Here is a 22,639-nt window from a genome sequence, read left to right on the forward strand (position 1 = left end):
TAGTTCCTAAACTGGGAAGAAAGCAGATGACTTGAAGGCAGAAGACAGAAGCAGGTATCACAAATCACAGAGAAACACAGGACTGGGTTTCTATTTCCTTGTCCCAAAGCTACAAGGTGTAAATTGGAAACTGAAGGTAAGATTAGAAAGAGGTACTAGATCCAAACAGCACTTGTGGCTGCAGTGACCTGATAAACTGGTGAAAGCCTTGGCAGGGGAAAACACACCAGACTTGGGACAAGGACCAGAAATACTGGATGTCTAATGGAGAATTATTAGGAGTGACTGAGATCAGATGGAGATCTTCAACTGCTGGCACAGGAAGCCTGAATGGGTCATCAGAGCACTGAATTTTAGCCAACCAGAAAAGTGGCAGGGTCCACCAGAGGAGAGAGGGAATGAAAATACAGGAGGAAATAGCAAAAGGCAGAGGGGGCAGTGACCTCAACAAACAGCCCTCTAAAAAAGCTGGAATGGAGTCCAAGACTCAAGTTTATGAAAAGCATCAACAGAAGGAGAGAAGTAAAACACTCAAAAGATAGGAACTACTAAGACTCGTAAGCTTAATACTAAAGTCTTCCCTTAAAAACATGCTGCATAGTACAGTGCAATTTTTTTTAACACAATCACATGCATTACTGAAGAAATAACAGGACCTTTCTCAGTTCAGTAGTCTTTGCAAAAAAAAAAAAAAAAAAGAAAAAAAAAAATATAATCCTGGATAAATCCTTCCCACACGTGTTGTTGAAGGACTGCAGTAAATAAAGTTAAATGAAGAGAGGAAAAAAGCCCCATGACTAAGACATCTGAATATGGCATTATGCAACAGCTTTCTTCAACCTTTTCCTAAGAAGACCTGAGCAGGCAATAGGGAAGTGCCTACACTTTTGTGTTTTTCCAAAAACTTGTGATGCTTAAATCCTGTCTCGGATTCTGTATTTGACAAACACAGATCATTTACAACTGAAAAGTGAAGTCAGAGTAAGTGTATTTTCCAGAAAGTACTCACAAAAAAGCATCCAAATAAGTTTAACCTTTGCACAAAATTAGTGAACACTTCTGTGTCCTAGTTCCATAAAAACTAAGAAATATCACCTTAATTCTCACAATCTCAGCATGACAATGTACTTAGCAAATATTCAAACACTGGAAAGAGGAGGAGGAGAGTCGTGAGGAAATTACAAATCTATCTTCAGGGCATTTGGTCATGCAGTGAAAACTTGAGAAAATAAAAATCTGCTCATCCACTAAACACAAATTGGTTTGTGCACCAAATAAAGCAAGAACCCCAAAAAAATGAGACCATGCCACTTAACGATGCATAGCAATGCCTAGAGAAAGAGAACAAATAAAACTCTACTTCAGTACAATAAAAGGAGAATAAAGATATGATGAAAGATTATGTAGCACCATTTAAAAATATTAAATAGCCTCTAACTCCTGTATGCGTCTTTCTAAACACCTTCATCCATTTTATTACTGTTATACTCAATGTTATTACAGATGCCATTAATATCTCTAATATTCAGCTTTTCCCCTTTCTTCAAAAAAGCCAACTATCACTGAATTTACTGTCTGTCTTCTTCCTTTGCAAGAAAGGTGTGAGAACTGATGGGATAACATGGAGGAGGAACACAGTAGGATTTTTCTCCAGCTATGGAGGTAAGCTGTTTCCATGAGGACAGAGGCAGCTTTAATCTCTGATGGCATGAGGATCTTACATACCACCCCAAGAAAACAGCAGTGGAGTCTTTCTGCCTATATACAGCAGGCAGAACAAAAGAAACTACCAGACATCTAGGAACCTCCTCTGTACTGTTTCAGGGACTTGAGAGTGTAAGGAGATGGACTAAAGTCTTATTTGCCTGGATCTTCCAGAAATGCAGTTCTACTGAGCTGTATTTTATTTCATATTTCTTACCTTACCTGTCAGACCCTGTAATAACCTGTGTGAATTGCTCTTCTAAAGTCTTAAACCAAGAAATACACCTGACTGCATTTTTCAATGCAGCTCCAATTCATCTGTGACAATGCTGACAGCAGGCTTGGTGATCTTCTCCCTAAGCTCCCATTTTCTTCTATCTGCTCACAGATTTAGACTCTCAGTATTTTCTTTATTAAAGCTGAAACCCATATATTTATAATTTAACCACTGGCACTATAAATAAGATCTATGTGTAATACCCTGAAGCTATCTAATTCAATGGCAAAAAATCCAGCTCTTTGCAATGACACCAAGATTTCACCTTCCATGTCTTTAAATGGATTTACAGGCAAAAGTTCTGGACTGATGGCCAGAATTTAAATGTCCAAACCCATGCTGAATATAGAAACACCATAATGAGTTGAGGGTTGGCAACATGCCCTGCTGAGTATTAATAAAAGGTTAAAACAGGAACTGTTTGACACAGAAAGAACAATTAATGAATGAAAACACAGCATAATACAGAATTTTTCAATATCACTGAGAAAAGATGTGACAAGAAGTAACAGAAGCTGCAGCCAGACAAGCTCAAACTTGCTACAATTCTTCTAAAACAATGCAGAGTACCAAGCAGTGGAACACTCTTCAATCACACTAGATTATAATTTCATTTGTCCATTTAAGAAAAGGTATTTTTCTTATTGAAAAATACATTTTAAGCCAACAATAAAGGTTACTGGGTTTAAAAGATGGTGTATTAGTGACTTGTTATCAAAGGACATCAGGTTACATGATCTCATGCTCATCTTCTACCTTGAAACTACAGGAATGATGTTTATTTGCAACTATAGATTTCCTTTTCTCTTTCACGTGTAGACTGACTTGTCAATGCAACTGTTTATTCTACAATAACTTATTTATCTAATGAGCCTTAAAAGCAAGTTCTAGAGTGGAAAATAACCATAAATCATAGTTCTGCAAGAAAAACCATCCAATTTACTTAAAAATTTTTTCTTAACCTAACAACTGCCTTTGTATTCCATTTACCTGTCTCTTTTATTTAATACAATACACACCCATGCTACTAGACAAAAGCCATTAAGAGGAACACTTACTTTTTGGCAAATCCCCAGTGCTGGAAGCTGAAACTGTTCTGCTCCTGTCATGAGATGGGCTGCTCTCCTCCCTTTCAGTTACAGTTGATCCTTCAGACACAGCAGAACCACAGGCTACAGACTCCAGAGCCCCAGAGAACACCGACGCTGAAAATTCCGAGAATTGGGACTCTGGAATTTTATGACGTCCATTTGGCAATTCACCATTAAACTGTTCATAGGAGCTGCTATAAGAGTAATCACTTTTTGCATTTGGATCATCAAGATTATACTCCTCTTGATTTGGACATTCTTCCTCTTCTTCTTCCTCATCTTCAATCTGTTGTTCCAATAGGAATGGCCCGTTCACAATATGGCCGTTTGTTTTGGGGGATTCTATCCACTTAGGGTCTGTAGAGTCAGTGTTGACAAGTTCCTGCTCAACATCATCATCTTTTTCAGTGTTTTCCTTCTCTGTGTCTTCTTTTTCATCCTGATCTTCTGCTTCACCTGAAAAATTTTGGTAAGCAACACATTACATCACACATCAACAAACCGGACTAAAATTAGGCATTCATCATTTTTAACTCTTCAGTAACTACCTGACTTCTGACATATCACACAAGGAAACACTGACTATCACTGAAATATGCAAAGCTTCAAATCTAAATTAAAGGTAAAAGGATGGACTAGTAAGACTGTTGGAAAAATAAAAAATGGGAAGTGGCTCAGGAGGAACCAATCCAGAAGAGAATAATGTTATGAAGGGAAGATGAACCTGGCCTTGAAAGCAAACTTTTAAAAATCTACAATTCAACCTATGTCAATGGAGTCATCACAGAAGAAAGAAAACTCTCTGTAAGAGCAGAACTACAACAAACCAAACTGAACTACAGTCTCAGTAGTTACATCTTTATCAGGACTGAAGAGCTGACAAGAAAATCAGGGAAGCCAGAATGGAGCTGGACCATAACGATTATTTTAACAAGACATATAAAAAATTTTAGTGAAGAAGTTGCAATCTTTGTTACCTGATAGATCATTACAATAAACACTGTAAGAAGAAAAAGGTAAAGCAATGATGACTCCAACTACAACAATAATAATATAGAAAAATGCATCTTCTTCTTCTTCTACTTCACCAGGATACTCAGTTATTCCACTCAATGTGGCATGGTGACTGTTCTGCTGAATTTTCTATGTGCTTTTTTGAATTGTTTATGGCTATACACTGATATTGATGTCTTTCTTCACTTCTGCAGCAAGTTTGATTTTTCTTTACCTTTTTAGGTACTGTAGTTACAATTTTACCTACAGGAGAAAATGAACTTAATGATTGGAGATTTTTTTCACTGCACCAGATACAACACTGCACAGTTACACTTTCTGCTCTGAAACACTAAACTCAGGGACAATAAAATCAAGTGATACTAACCATCATCATTTCCAGGTTCTTCATCTACTACCTCTTCTATATCAGCTGTTTTTAGTTTCACCTCTGGGTGGTACTCATCCTCTTGTTCATTTGATGGTACAGCTGAGGTTACATTTTCTTCTATTTTTTTCCTTTCAGCTTCCCGCTCTAGTTCTTCTATTTCCTGCAAGCGTTTTTCTAGCAGCTCAGCTTGCCTCTTCTGCTTTTTCTTCAGTTTTTTCTTTTTGTTTTTGGATATTTTTCCAACCTGAAATATTAATACCAAAGAAAGAAAAAGTAATTATGCATTTCCAAGGCATCTCACATCAAACTAATTTACAGTTTCATTACCATTTTTTTGAAAATACTAGATGGCAACTAACTTAGTAATTATATTACTTTTTACAGTTTACTTCAAATCAAGAATGATACAGGACTGTATGAGGCAAAAATCCACCAAAACTTTACACAGTTAATCATGTTTTCACATGGTCATTATTAGATACAAGAGCAAAATACATTTATACATCTAAGATGTCATAATAAAATTCTTATGATCCCATAACCTTGATAAACACAATAATCTTAAACTTCAATCCAGATTAACAGATGATACGGTATGTGGAAAATAATCAGGTATCATATTAGCTGTTTACATATAAATTCAATACCTTATTTCTCTCTCTGTATAATGCAGTTAATAACCAGCAAAAGTATTCTGAGCAAAAAGACACAAGAAAACTAAAGAGACTGAAAACAGTGAATTCTAATAAAACCTGGGTTTTTTTCAGCTATTTTCTTGTGAAAGGAAAGCATCTTTATTACTCCCTTCTGGCCTAAAACATATGAATTACAAACAGCAGATGGCCATTATGAAGTTTCTCATTTTATATAACATAAGGATTGAAAAACTCAGGTACAACAACAAGGAAATGAAAAATGAATGCATTTTAACAGAATTATGGCTTCTATTTCTACTGATAAATGAAATCTATCCATTTTTCATTCATTGTTTAAATATCACAGTAAGAAATCCTCATATAATCAAAAAATAAAGTACAAGGAAAAGAGAAAAGCATTTCCTCAAAGGCTTATCTGTTAATCCTGTTATTTTCATAAAAAGCCATGGGATCATCTAAACAAGACATTAAATTTCACAACCCTAATAAATTTCATCCCTGTTGTATACTCACTGAAATTATACATGTTCTGTACACACAGAAAGCAGCTTTGGCCACAGATATTTCTGAACAGCTGTATTACCATTGGTGATTTCCTACATGCATATGGCAAAGAGATCTTTCAAACCTCAGAAAACTGCCTCAACTTTCAGGCCTTGATGATTACGGCCTTTATGCCCTTAAGATATCTGAAATGCACAATCTTTAGTGCATTCTCCCATTTTTGTCAGGATTTGGACAAATGGGTTACTCCTCAAGAGAAGAAAACAGCAGTGCTTAACTTAGTTTGACATAGCTATAGAACTGTATGTCTGTGAGAATTTCCATCACAGAAATACTGTGCTTAAAACTGGTAAGGCCACAGACATGAAAAGAAAAATGTTCTTTGAAAGATAAAAGCTTTATTCAAAGGAAGCTCTTAAAAAAGGGTTGAGGCTACTAACAGTCTAATACATATTAATAGCCAGAGAAACACAGAAAATAAGGCAGTTAAATTGTATTATGTAACAATACTTACAGGCTTTTGTTGTGGAGCTGTACTCACTAAAAAGACAAAAAATAAATTGTAAATAAAATAAAGGTTTTCTTTTTCAAAAACAACTTTATAAAAGCAAAAACAAGTAGAAATAACTTTAAAATATTCTTAACTAAATAAGGCAGTGTTAAATTTACTTTGTTAGCCAGATTTTTTACTCTTTACAAGTACATGCTGCCTGAAATCATTTGATGTCTCCATTAGAGCATCTGGGATCAGAAGGAGCTAGCAGCTATCTGTGTTCACTGTGCTGTGCTTAGCAGAGAGCTCATGAAATTTAAAAAAAAAAAAAGGCTGAACCATTAAGAGTGGATAGAAATCATGGAATGACTGCAGAGCTGCCACAGATTAAATGTATGTCATCAGCTGGCAGAGCAGGTATAGACTGGTTTAAACAGTTCAGGGAATATTAGCAAAGATACAACTACTGTGTTGTACCCAACAGAAAAGCCAAATACTCATGTGTCTTACTCTGCAACAAGGCAGTTTGATTGCTAGGGCTGGAGGCATGAAGAACTGCCTAAGGCAAAAACCACAGCATATCACAGAAAAAGCAGCTCCAGCATGGGCCTCTTCCAGCAGCTCTGAGCAGGATCCCATCAGTGACTGGCTCTGATGGGATTGCAGTGCTGACTGGCACACTCACAGAGCACCACAAGCCACATTAAACCTCCCCCTGTGATCAAAACCAACAGAAATAACCAAATATGGGAGACAGAAGCAAAGTGAAGCAAGAGGAACTGAACGGGGGAGAACCTCTCACAAACTTCTTCAGACACACAGGCCTATGGTAATTAAGGAATGCCAAAAAAAATATAGAGTTGTTTTATACGTTCAGATCCTGCTGCTAAGCTCAGGGAAAAACCTGCTTGAATAGCCCTGAAAGGGCAAGGTTTTCAAAAAGATTCTTAAACCTGAGCACTAACATTGTTATAAAAAGGGAAATTATACACAACCTATTCTTGCAATGCTGTAAAGGATACACAATGCTCAGCTCCCGTGTCTAAAGCCATACATTTAATTACAATTTGCTAAGAACCAAGTGTGATAAGAATGCCCTTCCTTAAAATAATACTCATTTTAATGTCAGGAAGCAATATAAAGGCTGCATGAATAAAATCAAGTGATTTCCCACATAAATAACAAAATCTCTAGCTATAATGTGATTACACATTATGTCAAATACAATACAATACGTTCACCATTTATACAACTTTTCATCTAAAAATATATAATGCTATTCCAGTGAAATGGATCCTGATCACTGTATTTGCTCCCAATATAAAAAGTATTTTTAGCATACCTCACAGATTTTAATCTGTGATATATTTTCTGACAATATTACAAAGGGAATTACTTTCCCACTGCCTGTAGCTGATATGCTCAATTGGCAAATTAGTAGCAACCACAGTACTAAAAATATATAGTACATAGTACTAAAAAAAAAAAAATCACTAGAAAAGCCACACTTCCTCCTTGTTTGTCTTTGCTTATTGCTGTGAACTTCTTTATCTTGGCTACTCCTAGATAAACATAAGGTACAGTTCCTATCAAAACTCTTGGCAAGCTTAACATAAAACATTTTACACTGCTAGGAAAATGGGCTTGTCACGAGTTCAGTTAGGTACAATAAATTCAATTTTTAAGGGTGAAAAATTATGAATGTAAACTTTTCATTGATTCTTAAAAGTAAGTTACAACAGACAAAAAGGCAGATGATTTCACAAGGATGCTGGTGAATTTAGAAACTAGACATAGTTTAGGTAAGATTAGTAACTGTTGTTAGTATTAGAGATGTAAGCTTCCAGTGTGACTAAAACCCAGGTATTAACGCTTGTGGGATGGGAGGGGAGTAAGTTTACACCAATAAATATTTTTCTGTTTCTGGGGACCCTGAAAACAAGAACATGCAAAACCAGCACAAAATCATTACTCTGACAGCTTCCAGAGCAGGGACAAGAATTAAACAGACACGCATTTTTCACATGCAATCATTTAAAATGTGAATTCTCACTGTACAAAATACTGCTAGCAATACTATACTGATGGTAGTTTCCCACATTGCATTTTAATATGCTGTTCATACCTGCTGAGCCAGAGGGGGGAGGAGCCCCAGCCTTCTGCCACTCGGTGGCCTCAGCTGCCATCCTGCGCACGTAGGCGTCGTCCACACACATCAGGATGTTCTCGGGCTTTATATCCGTGTGGATGATCTTGCACTTGCTGTGCAGGTAATCTAGACCCTGAAGTACCTAATCACAAAGGGAATTTTAAAAAATCTGCTTGAAACTGCATCTAAATTCATTAAGAAACTCAGCTTTCAGCTGCATATTAAAACAAGCCCGATTTTATCCCAGTGTTCAAAAGTACCCAGAAATTGGAAAAAATACATTACCAAGTAGTAGCATAAACAGATAATTTTCCACTGCAGCATAGAACTACAGAAGCTTTTGAAGCAAAATTGTCTGATGCACAGTAACACCAGTGCAATCTCATCCCACTGAGATTAAAATAAAATTATCTCAGATAGTAGTAAGAGTTCAGTTCAAATATTGTAATTCAAACCTTCAAACTGTTAACAATTGAGGAAAAACCTGATTATAGTATTAACCAAACTTACCTGTCGAATTATGCTTTTAACACAACGGATGGGAAGGCCTTGATAATTTGACTTGATTATCCATTTTAGAAGATGATGCCCAAGTACTTCAAAGACCATGCAAACATCTGTAATTTAATTAAGGGTAACTTCCAAATAAACTTGTTCATGAGATTAAGTTTGCCTGTGTTCTGGCTAAAGGAGTAGTCATCCCCTTTAGAGGAAATATGTTTCCCCCTAAAATGAGCATGGTAAATGCTTTGTTACCTTGTTTCGATTACATATAAACCCATACAGAACCAGTGTCCAACTGCAGAGTGAATTAAAATAAAACATTTTAATTACACAAATCTTGTCGTTACTTCAACATGTTAACAGCAGCATTAGGGTCAATAATTAAGAAAGTAATTGTAAAAAGCAACTAACTCATTTTTCTTTTCTCTGAGACAGCTGAAAGTACTGATTTGGCCTATGATCTCTATTTTTTAATAAATTTTAAATTATATTAATAGAAGGTTTTAATAAGAGAAGTGTGCAGCAACCGTGCTGTAGAAAATGAACCATAATAACCATTTTTTATTAAGCTGAATAGTCACTTGACAACAAATACTAATATAGTATGAGAATGGATCTCTTAAAGCCTACAGTTTTAACTGCAGAGAATAATGGCAATCACCAAAGAACTCTCAAACAAAGAAATGCAGAACTCAGAAACAACATGCAAAAAACACAATGCCAAAATATTTAATTAGACACAGCATTTACTACTGGATCCTGACAGAGGCAAACAGTCAATTATCAGGGGAGATTATTAGGAAAAAACATGACGTAGGAACTTCCTGTGATTTCTGCTTCAAGGGCTTTCTAAGTTAAGAGATTCTACACCCACATGCCTGGGTAGGTTATCTTTCTATTGAGAAAATCTTCAAATACTGAAGCTAATTTAAAGTTTTGTCATCACAACATTCTGGCAAGTTATACAATTACACTACATCCAATTAATCCTCAAACATGAGCTGGGAATGACCTTAATGTACCTGGAAATCAGAAAAAATGTTAAAATCTTAACTACATGATGCTATAACCTTGCCAAGAACAATGCAATACAAATAACCAAAAATTAATTGATGGAGATTGCAGGAAAATCTCGATGAATTAGACTATGTCAGAGACCATTCATACAGAGGACCACTTCTACACTCTTAGCAATCTTACCTAACTTCTCTAAGTTTTATTAACTAGAGTCTTGGCAATTATCTTAAGAGTCACTGTCTTGTGGTAAAATGAGACTTACCTTGTCTGTCAGTTTATCTCACACATTCTTCTCAAGTACCTACCTATATACATAAAGGTAACTCAAGTTTTAACATCTGCATCCTCTATACTGAAGTTACACCAGCAGTAAAAGTTCTCCAGACTGGTCAAAGCACAGTGTGAAGAACTGTGTAACAGAGCTGTTGCCAACTGCTAATCTCATTTCACATTCCTGAATTCCTGTATTAGAGGAGACACTGAACAGTCCTTTCCCACTCACATCAACTGGGTGTACTCAGAACTCTGTCCCATTCAGAAGAGGAAACAGTCTTGGTTACTTCACCCCACAATGAACACAAGCCACTAGTAGAGCACACAGCCATCATAAAGGATGAGCAGAGAGCATGAGCTCTGCAGGGCTTATTAACCGAGCCCACACAGTCAAGCTGCAAAGCTACAGCAGCACAGATTGCAAAAAGGACACTGCTACATTCAGAAATGAAATATAGGACACCCGCCCACAGTCCTTCAGACCATGCTGCTGCACTCTCCAATGCACATTCCTGACATTCCTTGCACTTACAGAAACGTTAAGCATTGCCAGTAACCAGAAGAGAAAGGATGTAGGGAAGTAAACAGTTGAGAGGCAAGGGAGAGCACCAAGAAGGAAGATGTAAGAGGAATGGCAGAGGCAGGCAGAAAGAGGGAAGGTCATCAGAAAGTGATGTCTACCTGAAAAAAAAAAGAGATTGCAACATTCTGCAGGGAGGACTTGGACAAACTCAAGGGACACTCCATACTGGAGAGACAACTGGAATGGAGAAAAGATACAGAGCAGGCTCAGTGTTGGGAGCAGGTATGCAGAAATGTGCCTGCTGTCTGATTTACTATCCTGATCTGAAAAACATTAACTTAAGCCAGACCATCCAGAACAAGGAGTTTGGGAAAAGGTCTGCATTAACTACTAGGAAACCAGCCTTGCAAGTCCCAGGATCCTCCTACAGCACCAATAACATGACTGGTGATAAGGTCCAAAAACTCCTGCAGCAAAAAAATACCCCTGAAGCCCACCTAGGAGACATGCTTCTTGTGCAATTCTCTTCAAAGCAGCACAGGGGATGGCTCACAGGAGGAAACCAAGCACAGCAGAAAAAGTGAGAGTAAATTTAACATTAATCAGCTGACAGGGTTAGCTGTGACAAGTACTGGGAGCTGTTCTTTCTTGACTCAAATCCTACCTGTAACTATCTATCTATCTATAAATACACATTACTCAAGTGTTTAGAAATATGACAAAGGATAAAGGCTAGTTAAGCTCTAGTACCAGCACAGAAGACTCTAGGATGCATCTCAGTTGCTTCTGTACTGGCACCATTTAGACACTATGACAATTAATAATCTATATTCTTTGGAGATACATTTATTACAATCATTCATATAATCAGACATAATGTCTGATTGTGTGGGAATGTTTCCTTCTTTATTTTTTCCATTTGTCTCTCAAAACACTTGCTCCATTACAGGATTATCTGAACCTTTCATTTAAAAAATGCTACACTGAAAGGAGCATTTATTATATTTATTTATTAAATGTCCACTGCAAACAAACATAATAATTCACACTTAATGAAAACACCAAAGTGCCCAAGATCATGAATTCTGTAATGTCATGAAAAAGTCGTAATTGCAATCTTTGCAAAATAAACAAGTAGGTAAAAAATTGTCAGCCTAGTGCAGGATAACACATTATTAAAATTCCTCTGTATATAAGCACTTACTCCAGCTCCTAGGAGAGAGAGAGTTTGCAGTCACACAGTGCAGGCCAATGGCTCTGCACAATCCCAGCTCTGTTCTACATGGTTCTTGACAATTTTCCCTGCTTGGAAGCTCCATGACATTTTGTGGTATTAGCCATCCAAAGGATTCACCCACCTCTCTTCTGTCTTGTTTTAGCTTTTGAATGCATTCCATAACCAATAATCAAGCCTCTATGAAACATATGTGGTTTTATTTTATAGTCAAGCAATTTAGTGACTTGCCCAAAGGAAGCTGGAAACAGCAGAGCATGGAAAAGATCTCAAATTACTCTATTTCTCTCAACCTGTGCAACTCAGTGACATAACCTAGCACCAATATAGCATTTTAAAAAGTAAACAGCACCAAAACATTAAAATCAATTACCTGCTCCATCCTAAGAGAACCTACACCAAAGATTATTTTCCCTAGAACTTAAAAAGGAGCTGATGAAATAATGCAACCAATCACTGCTCAAATAACTCAGGATGCACAAGCTGTTCTCAGGAAAACTCGTAAGATACTTGGTATCATTTTTGCTGGCAGTCAGGACTTTGAGAGACTTCCAGATGCAATTTAAATTTGAGTCCAGTATCAGTCCCTCCTGTATACTGGTACTTTTCTGGAAAATGTACTTTTCAGTAAGGCAGGAACATCTGCCTTCTACATAAAAATTTCTGTATCGCCAGTTTTCAACGTGAAGGCAAAACTGAAATAGAATAAATCAACATCAGCTGTCCAGTTTTAATCTGCCAATACAAAGCTACCTGACTCCTTATTTTTCACTGGTACATGGTCTCTTTCAGCCTTCTCAGTGTAAGTGCTATATTGCAATAAGATATAAGTTTGGATATTATTTCAAAGTATTATTCCGAACAAAATTTACTCTTCACACCTAGAAACAGCCCTCACCTTTAATACAGTGGTATACATGTGAATCTTATCAAGAATTTAAGAACATTATTGGGAAATTGCTCTGATAAAGAGATAAGAGATACTTCTATGTATAGCTATAAATGCATTACTGTACTCCTTATTTTGTATTACTGTTTTACAATAAAACAATAAATCAAAATTCTTGGCTTCTAAAAATAATTATTCTTCAACTGTACTGCACTCAGATGAAAACAAATAAAAATGGGCAAAAGAAAACAAGATTAGACATCAGTTTGTAACTGAGAACACCTGACCCCAGACTCTCATTCTCACCACATACCCTAGATAGATGAATGGGATGGAAGCTGCTTGCACACTTCTGTCTGGAGGATGCTTTCTAGTGAGCACTCAGATTTACTGACAGTCACCTTCTACATTCCTCTCCTAGAAGATGGGAGTTGGTGAAAGGTACCTTAATCTGATCTGCTGAAGGCACATAACCAAAATCAATGTATAACCAGGCTCTCGAGAGCAGGAACTCTCTCTCTGGCAATGTGACCCATGAACAATGAGGTTTGCTACTGGGCTCCAAACACAACATGCACACACATAAGTCCAGCTGTAACAGTAAATAAAAGCACAGTCATATGATAAGCTACTAAAATACCTAATATGATCAGCAAGGAGAACTCAGTTTAGCTCAACTCTAAAATCAAATTTATTCACAGACCCGAAATTTACACCAAGAATTAGTCGGTTGTATTTTACTTTATCTCTCTCTTTTTCTACCACCCCTGTTTTATTTTTTTTAAGAAAGCTTTCAAAGACAAAGCTTTACAATCCTTGCCAAAAGCAAGGTTAACGCCTGGTCAAAAGATGAACAAGAGAAACATCTCCATGACCTCACAATTCTCACAAGAAAACAGAAACCAGCTTTTTCATGACACTGACAATTTCTCTTTACCAGTCTAGAACAAAAAAAATATTTCTTGTAAGCTTCAGTTACTACAAATGTTTTCAGTAAACTCTATTTTTAAGCAATCTATCTCTACTTCTACCAGACCATGAAAGGATATATAAGACCTCTTTTTTAATTTTGCTTTGTGTTTCGAAAAGCTAAGTTACTTTCACTCCATAGAGTGCCTTCCACATTGCACTTCTCTTGGCATCTACATACATTTTGGTGTTTCTACTTTATATATTTAAAGTAAGATTAACTAGAAAAAAGCCAGAACTAAATGCTTACTTATTTCAGTAGAATATTTTAATGAGAATGCCATGTTCTCAAAAGGATACGAATTCCATTCATTCCAGAAATTTTGAAGTCATCAATGAGCTGAACAACCATATCCTTGTTGGGATCATTAGGGTCACTTTCACGAACCTAAACCAAGAATGCAAACACTGACATTTTCAGAAAACATCCACTTTAAAATACTGATTAGTTAGATTTCCACACAAACTTATGTATTTTAGAGCTTCAGAAGACATATTAATTCATAATAAGCCAGATGTTTAGAGGACAATATGTAAAAAAACAAGAGTCTAAAATAAATTCTCTGTGTTTTTTTAAATTCACTATTACTTTTATTATTGTTATTGAACACTGTACTGCAATAGTGATACTTACACATTTGAGTAACTTTATTTCATCCAAGGCTGTCTCCGTATAATGCTGGGCACTTTTTACAACTTTCATTGCAACAAACCTTTTTCCCCTTGAAAAGAAGAGAAACATTTTCAACATGTACACTGAGCTAAAACAAACACACTTTAAAGGTTGGGAAATTTTAACTAGAATATTTCATAGTCTAATGCATTTGTACAGAAAATGCTGAAATTGCACTAAACAACAACTTTTAACAACACTGTGTTAACAGTGTAATTATTGATATTTTAGTCTACTTGATGCTAATGTCTCTACAAGAGGAACTTGCTTATACATTCTATCATTTAATGAAGGTAATTACATTTTTCATAAAGATACAAAAGAAATAAAAATATAAGTTTATTCTTGCATGCTCAAGACAACCTGCAAATTCAATAAGCAAAGCTAATTTGTCAAAGAAAACAGAATTACATTTATTTATGAGAGTTTTAATAAACTACACCGTTAATCAAGAGCAAAATAAGACTGTAGGCATCTTTCTGCACAAAAAGATAGTAAACATTTACTATAACTATAGTAAACATTTACATAACTTTATCATGCACATAAAACAGAAGCTACTGCAAACAAAATAATGTATTAAGAAAAAATATAAGTATATGGAGAAAAGTAGTTTCCTTACTGCATATCCCAGCATAGCCAGACTGTAGAGAAGTGTCCCCATCCTAACTTTCTAATAACATGATACCGGCCATTGAAAAGGTCACCAATTTTCACTGGATGATAGCCTCCTTTATGAAAAAACAAGTAGAAAAAAGAATATTTAGAAAATAAACAAGAATTCCCAGGTTTTCAAGTAATTTCCTTGTAGTATAAATTTTCCACTTCAAATTGTTCTGTACTATAAATAGGAAATATAAAGAAAACTCTAATGGTAAAAATTCTGCCTTGCTTGGCCTGGAGGGAAAAAACTCATGTCCTGTAACTACTGTAGAGTTTATTCACCCTTCTCTCTTATGGCTTTTATTTATGGTAATATAACCATCTGTTCTCTATTTCCTTAGGCTTATCTTTCACTTCACAGACAGTAAAGATCTACATTATTTCTTTATCATATTTGAAGCCTCTCCAGTCAACATATTTTGGATGATTGCAGAATCTCAACAGAGATTGTTTTTAATTCCCATTTGCTTTCGAGTAATAAAAGCAGCAATAAAATACTTCCTGAGAAAATGTTAAGAACAATGCAGACTTCACTGATGCTCTTCTACTTGGCTCCTGATCCACAGCAGCAATGCATTTTTCTGACATCTGAGGGTTTTACAGTGAGGAGGAAGAAGAGAAAGCAGGCAGCTCTGGGCTGTGTCTGAACTGCTTTTCCATTACTGAAGTCTGCAGTCCAAATTTAAACCACCCATGAAAAGGCCAACAGGACAGAGCAAGCTGGAGCTCAGTTTTCTAGAGGTGTAATGAAGCCTTTTATTTCCTTTGTATTTTGGGAGACATTTTTATTCTTAGTTAAACACAGGGAAGACAATGAACACACAAAGTTTTTATTCAGACCTTAACACACCAACAATAACAGCCATAATTTTGCCTAAATTGCAAACAAATAATAAAGCTGCACCATGCAACCCTCCAGGACACCAGCAGCAGACTCAGAGCAGCTTTCAAGGAACCACTTATTTATCTCTTTCTGGTCCTTCACAATGTCATGCCCAGCTGTAGCAGGATCCTCAGTTACTGACTAATCCATTTAGAATCAGGAAAACCTTCAACTACTTTCTCGAAGTTTCTGGATCTGTTTTGAATCCCCTGAAAATCTTGTTAAAACTGGTTAAGACAACAATGTGAATTTATAACTTAATTCCTTGAATTTAAAACAGAGACTTCTCTCTTCTCTCTTTTTATCTGTGGGAACAGTGATGTCAAATCTGAATATATTTTTGTTCTCTTTTTGCTAATAACATCTTCTGCCTTAGCAGAAGTTCAACAGTTCTTTTATGAACTCTCCTATGCTGCCAGAGCAGAATAATAAATTTAACACAACTGTGCTACAGAATTCTAACAATTACATTCTCAGGAGAAGGCTAAAGCTTAAATGACATACTGTGTTGGATGCTGGTGTGTCTAACAAACTCTACAACACACACAGCTTTGATATATGTGTGCTGGGGTGTAACTGCAGGCTTAGCAAACAGCAGACATAGCTTCCCCCAAAAACTGACCCTTCCCTCGGGGAAGACCTCCCCAGCCCTCCCATCACTAGGAAGGAAATGCTCATGAAAAGGAAATGCTCATGAAAGCTGCCAGGACAACTCACCCAGCAGAGCAAAATGATACTTTCATTCCCACTGCTGAGTTGTGCCACCCTCAGTAAGGATGCCCACACTGCCAAGCGGGATCTCCTTATTTCCAAATCAAAACCCAGATCACTTTTGGAACACCTGACTGGATTTACCCTCCAGTAGAGAAGGGGGGTCCTGGACTTACTGAGAGTAAGGGTTGACTGTTATACTGTCCATCTGCAAACAGAAACAGCATCAGCCACACATGAAGCCCAAGTCTATTGCAGCTTCACAATTACAGAAGTTTTGCTGAATAAACGCAAATACATGAATCGGTACTGATACAAAAATTAGAAACCAAACTAAATTTGATTTTGTCTATTTAAGCATCCTTCTAGTAACAGCTGATGGAGACATTTAACAATCTGGATAAATATAATCATTATTTAAGACAGCTATTGAGTGGTTTAATACAAACAAACAGAAATCTAATTACTTGGTAATTTTTTCCCCACAAAATTTAGGCAGGATGATGAAGTCAGAGATGCAAGAGGAAAGTTAAAGAGAACATATAGGAATTCTGCCTTTCCATTACTGAAAAGACAAGCATTTGTGAAGTGAATCAAATCTGATGATCTGCAAAACTTATGAGACTTCCACACAGATACACCATCACAGATAAAAACACATTAAAAACATATATCTAGAAATAGTTTAGGCAAACAAGAGCCTTTTAAGTCTGACTCTACAAACAACTTTTGGTATACTTGTGCTTCAAAGGGTCAAAAATAATGAAAAACTTGTGATGGTTCCTTCCCATCAGAGACAGAAAAGGAAATAGCACAGAGAGGAAATTAGACAAAGACAGCAAAGTTAATGAACTGGGGCTTGATAAGTTATTTTAGCAAACTCTATGTGTTGGTAGCATAACAATACTATATATGTAAAAACCATGTAGTTTTGATCCCTACACCAGTGTCACAACTAATTATAACAATACACCAGCATATGTGACAGATGCCAACAGTGGGAGCATATATAGCATATGAGTGTATATATTTCACAAGATACTTTCCACTGTCCTAAGTCACAGCAGGAGCAGTTTTGGAAATGATCTGTTACCATTCCTGTACACATTACTCTCTGATTACTCCTATCAGCAACATATGCATTTACAGGTTGTGGACAACCAGGTAGCAACCCACTTAAGTTATGTGTATATCAAAAACTGGTGTCATCCTATGATGAATGTAACCATTTCAGTTCTCCATGATACCAAAAGGATTTCTAAGTATTAGTAACAAGAAAGCATCTATGCAAAATTAACAAGCTGATAAAAATTATGTGCTTTTGGAAAAACAATACTGGCATTTGAAAATATGCAATGTATAAGTGGCACTGCTGATAATTTAACACAAAAAACCCATCCTGTTGTACTGCAGCACACACAGAAGAAAAAAGTGTCTCTCACAGCTAGCTAGCTACATGCATGCAAGAAGGAGGGTCAGAAAAATGAGGTCATTATTCCTGAATGTCTCCTGAATGTATTGGTAATTGTAGCTGGCTCGTTCTATGTTTGTATAGGGAATTATTCCCTTTGTGAACTGGATGAATGAGAGACATCTCCAGGGGGCAGAGAAGATGATCAGAGAAGCAAAAAATTCCAACTACATTCATGACACAACAGACTCTTGCAAAAAAAAAAAATCACCAAGTGTTTCAAGGCTTTTCAGAGAAGAAATACTAGTTTTACAAAGTACCCCTCAAAAAATCATGCAGTTGGATGTTTGATATTTCCATTCCTTAAATAAATATTTGAAAAGCATTTTATGCAAATTCAGTAACACAAACAGAAGTAATGTCACAGACTTCAACAGGCCCTGGAGGAAGCCCCCAGGGAATGGAAGTCAGCTGCTTTTCACAGATGGCTGCTAGTCAGCCTCTTTCACATCAGGTGCTAATACAAACTGATCCAATTTTCTCATTAAAAAACACTACTATGACTATTTACTAATCACCATGTAATGTGGTCAAGATGCAAGCCCAGCACACAGTAACATGCCCTTAAAAATAAAAGTAGTAACAAAAATACTCAACAGGAAGTACAGCAAACAGGCCATATGTTGAATTCCTGAAAAAAATAATTATATAGTCATCATCAAAATTCCCCTCCTATAAAATTTCAGACTGGGGTTGAGAAGAGATGAAGTATGCTCTGGGCTTCAGTCAAAAACCCTGGAAGACTGCCATTTTGAAGATAAAATTAGGAATAAAAGAGACACTCCAGTAATAAATGATAATTTCAAATCTTTATCTTCCCCTTGCTACCCAAAACAAAAAACGATACTCAAACTAATAACACATCTCTCCAAAAAATAGAAAATGCATCTAAAAACCATTCGGGAGTTCTTCACCAAATAACTTAACTCATTCCCTGTACAGAACATAAAATATATAAACAAATCCCAGTGTGGCCATGGAATTCAGATTCTTATGGAGACCCCCCCTTCAGTTGCACACCAGCAGACTGAAAGAAGGAAATGCACTGCTCAGTCTTACAGGAAATTAGGGTCAGAAAATAAGCAAATCCTCAACTGAAGCAACAAAAGCATTGCTCTCACAGAAACAAGTAATGATCATGACATCCAAATGAACCAAAGCTTGAACCATCCTTAATGTACTTTAAAAAATTCAAAGCCTCAGGATCAGAAGAATTCAGAAGAACCTTTATGCATACAGAAGTTCCCTTTAATTTTTCAGGAAGCCTACAAGTATTCTTAGTGTAATGTAGTTTATTTCAGAAGTAGTCTCACTACTGACCTGCTCTAGTTAAACAGGTAACTCATAAGCAGGCTCTCTACTTAGAATATTTTTTTGTTTTGTGATCTAGCTTTTGCAGCTGGTGACATTTTGCAAGGGATACTGGAAAACAGACAACAAGGCATTGTTTGAAATTAAATGCAGCCCTTACTTCAGGAAAGAATAAAGTCAGAGCTTTGAAATGCTTAATCTCAAGGAAATACAGATGTTTATGAGTACACAGATGTTTCAACAAACCCTTATTCACTGATGGAACACGTTAAAGACACCCAAAGAGCTATCTTGCAGAACAAATGTGTTTTAACACAAATAATGAAAAAACAAACCAAAATATGTGAGCATGGTTTAGCAACATATTTTTCTCTTCCCTGCTGCAGACTTTAACATCTAGTTTGAGTTTATTGTTTAGCTTTCACTATTAGCATTTGTTAGCCACTTATACATTTTAAATATAATATATTAATAAAACTTCTTACACCAAATGAAACAGTCATTTTCCATTGTTAAATATGTAAATGCAAAACACTTTTCCAGGCTAGGAAGGGGAATCCTTGAAATAGCACATTTCCAGGCTTACACAGAAACTTCTGATTAAGAAGACATTATCACATTTGACACAGGAAGTGGGTTTTGGTATGAGGAATACAGAATACCAGATACAGTCAGTGTGCATAGAGTGCTTTTTGACTATTCAAAAATACTGATCTGAAGAGATAAAATTCTGATGTATGTATTCTTGAAATCTACTACAACAGGTAACCCAGAGTTGACAGAACTTTTATTTATCATTTTTCATCTAAGTACAGTGTACACTCTACCCTAATGGGAACAGACTTGCAACTTTAGCAGTGACATTAAAATAAATTTAAGTATTGACACTGTTGTACCGCAGTCATGCTTTTATGCATTTAACCATATTTAAAACCTGAATATAACCAACAAAAAAATTAAGGAAATTGAGTTAAAATGAAGCTGTAGAGAGCCTCAGACAATGCTGAGAGCTGTGAAATACAACATGTGGAAAAGAAGCATGTAACATCTTAGGCTAGTGCAAGTTGAAAGAAGAAAGAAAAAATAAAGGATACAGTTGAAAAATAAATTTAGGTAATGCTCCTAAAGGCACCAAAGCATTTTAGAATATTTTGGAGTATGAGTTGTTTGTCTTGGTTTGGGTGTTTTTGTTTCTCTTACAACTCACATGAATCAAGGAAAGTTTATTCTCTATTCTTATAATTAGGACATCAGGAAGAATACAGGGATGCCACACTTGTATCTCTACTAAAAATGCATAAACAAGGTATGGCTAAGAGAAAAAGTAATGCTGAAGATAATTATAAATTAGAAACAGCTCATCATTTCAGGTCCTGATGCATAATTGTTTCAGGACCTGAAATGATGAGCTGTTCCTAATTCTTGTATAAGTAAATTCCGTAATTAAAGATCAGCTTTTTAAAAATCCCTCAAGAACCAGAAGCAGACTGGCATGGCAGTGTTCAGCCTCCTCAGCAGCAGCAGCAGCAGCAGTGACCTGCACTCACCTTTACAGTAATCTGCGGGATCCTCCTGCTCCTCATCGTCGGAGCCCAGAATCTCCTCCTCGGGCTCGGGCGGGGCGGGCTCCGGCAGGGGCGGCGGCGGGGGCGGCGGCGGAGGCGGCGGAGCAGAGGGAGCTTTCTGCTGAGGCTCGGGCCTGCAATGGCACAGAGAGCACACTGAGCAAAGAGCCACCACACCGGGCTGCCCAGCCCTGCAGGGCCATGAGAAACCAGAGAGCACACTGAGCAAAGAGCCACCGCACCGGGCTGCGCAGCCCTCAGGGGCCATGGGAACCAGAGAGCACACTGAGCAAAGAGCCACCGCACCGGGCTGCGCAGCCCTCAGGGGCCATGAGAAACCACAGTGAACACTGAGCAAAGAGCCACCGCACCGGGCTGCCCAGCCCTGCAGGGCCATGAGAAACCAGGGAGCACACTGAGCAAAGAGCCACCGCACCGGGCTGCCCAGCCCTCAGGGGCCATGGGAACCACAGCGCACACTGAGCAAAGAGCCACCGCACCGGGCTGCCCAGCCCTGCAGGGCCATGAGAAACCAGGGAGCACACTGAGCAAAGAGCCACCGCACCGGGCTGCCCAGCCCTGCAGGGCCATGAGAAACCACAGCGCACACTGAGCAAAGAGCCACCGCACCGGGCTGCCCAGCCCTCAGGGGCCATGGGAACCACAGCGCACACTGAGCAAAGAGCCACCGCACCGGGCTGCGCAGCCCTGCAGGGCCATGAGAAACCACAGTGCGCACTGAGCAAAGAGCCACCGCACCGGGCTGCCCAGCCCTGCAGGGCCATGGGAACCACAGCGCACACTGAGCAAAGAGCCACCGCACCGGGCTGCCCAGCCCTCAGGGGCCATGAGAAACCACAGCGCACAGTGAGCAAAGAGCCACGGCACCGGGCTGCCCAGCCCTCAGGGGCCATGGGAACCAGAGAGCACACTGAGCAAAGAGCCACCGCACCGGGCTGCCCAGCCCTGCAGGGCCATGAGGAACCAGAGAGCACACTGAGCAAAGAGCCACCGCACCGGGCTGCCCAGCCCTGCAGGACCATGAGAAACCAGAGAGCACAGTGAGCAAAGAGCCACCGCACCGGGCTGCCCAGCCCTGCAGGGCCATGGGAACCAGAGAGCACACTGAGCAAAGAGCCACCGCACCGGGCTGCCCAGCCCTGCAGGGCCAGAACACTGAGCAAAGAGCCACCGCACCGGGCTGCCCAGCCCTCAGGGGCGATGAGAAACCAGAGAGCACCCTGAGCAAAGAGCCACCGCACCGGGCTGCGCAGCCCTGCAGGGCCATGAGAAACCAGAGCAGCGTCTCACGTTCTCACTGTCACCTCTCACATCCCCTTTGGGACACGGGGGAGGCGTGCACAGGGAGGAACCTGGCGAAACCAAGAGCAGCTCTCACGTCAAAGAGCTTGCAAAGACTCATAAAGTACAGAATCAGATACACACGAGCTTTTGAAATCCCTGATGAGCAAATGACGTATAGAATCAGATACAGAAGTACAGTATAATCAGTATAGAATCAGATAAAGAAGAGCTTTTGAAATCCCTGACATTAGACTCATCTTCTTGAGCACAACTGAGAAGAAATACAAAGAATATCAAGTTTTTCAAAAGCTCCTGCCTGCTAGCTGAAGGAGGAAAGATCTCATTAATACACATCAGGAAACAATCTAGAGACACTGACCCAAACCTTAA

The 22,639-nt window shown here is 38.1% G+C and overlaps 1 protein-coding gene across 5 annotated transcripts in view; it reads right to left on the minus strand.

Moving 5' to 3' along the window:
• The window catches only part of SRPK2 (SRSF protein kinase 2), a 129,599-nt gene that overhangs the window by 20,048 nt on the left and 86,912 nt on the right, over nucleotides 1-22,639 (minus strand). For all 5 annotated transcript variants that reach the window (XM_036400258.2, XM_036400261.2, XM_036400256.2 and 2 more), the window contains 9 exons: nucleotides 20,927-21,078; nucleotides 14,963-15,071; nucleotides 14,302-14,389; nucleotides 13,968-14,055; nucleotides 8,769-8,875; nucleotides 8,235-8,400; nucleotides 6,131-6,156; nucleotides 4,454-4,700; nucleotides 3,040-3,528 (listed from right to left, as the gene is read on the minus strand). In XM_036400258.2, coding sequence (XP_036256151.1) covers nucleotides 3,040-3,528; nucleotides 4,454-4,700; nucleotides 6,131-6,156; nucleotides 8,235-8,400; nucleotides 8,769-8,875; nucleotides 13,968-14,055; nucleotides 14,302-14,389; nucleotides 14,963-15,071; nucleotides 20,927-21,078 — 1,472 coding nt within the window. The remainder of the gene's footprint in view (nucleotides 1-3,039; nucleotides 3,529-4,453; nucleotides 4,701-6,130; nucleotides 6,157-8,234; nucleotides 8,401-8,768; nucleotides 8,876-13,967; nucleotides 14,056-14,301; nucleotides 14,390-14,962; nucleotides 15,072-20,926; nucleotides 21,079-22,639) is intronic.

Source organism: Molothrus ater, chromosome 5, assembly GCF_012460135.2.
Source record: "Molothrus ater isolate BHLD 08-10-18 breed brown headed cowbird chromosome 5, BPBGC_Mater_1.1, whole genome shotgun sequence".
NCBI classification, from domain to species: Eukaryota; Metazoa; Chordata; class Aves; order Passeriformes; family Icteridae; genus Molothrus; species Molothrus ater.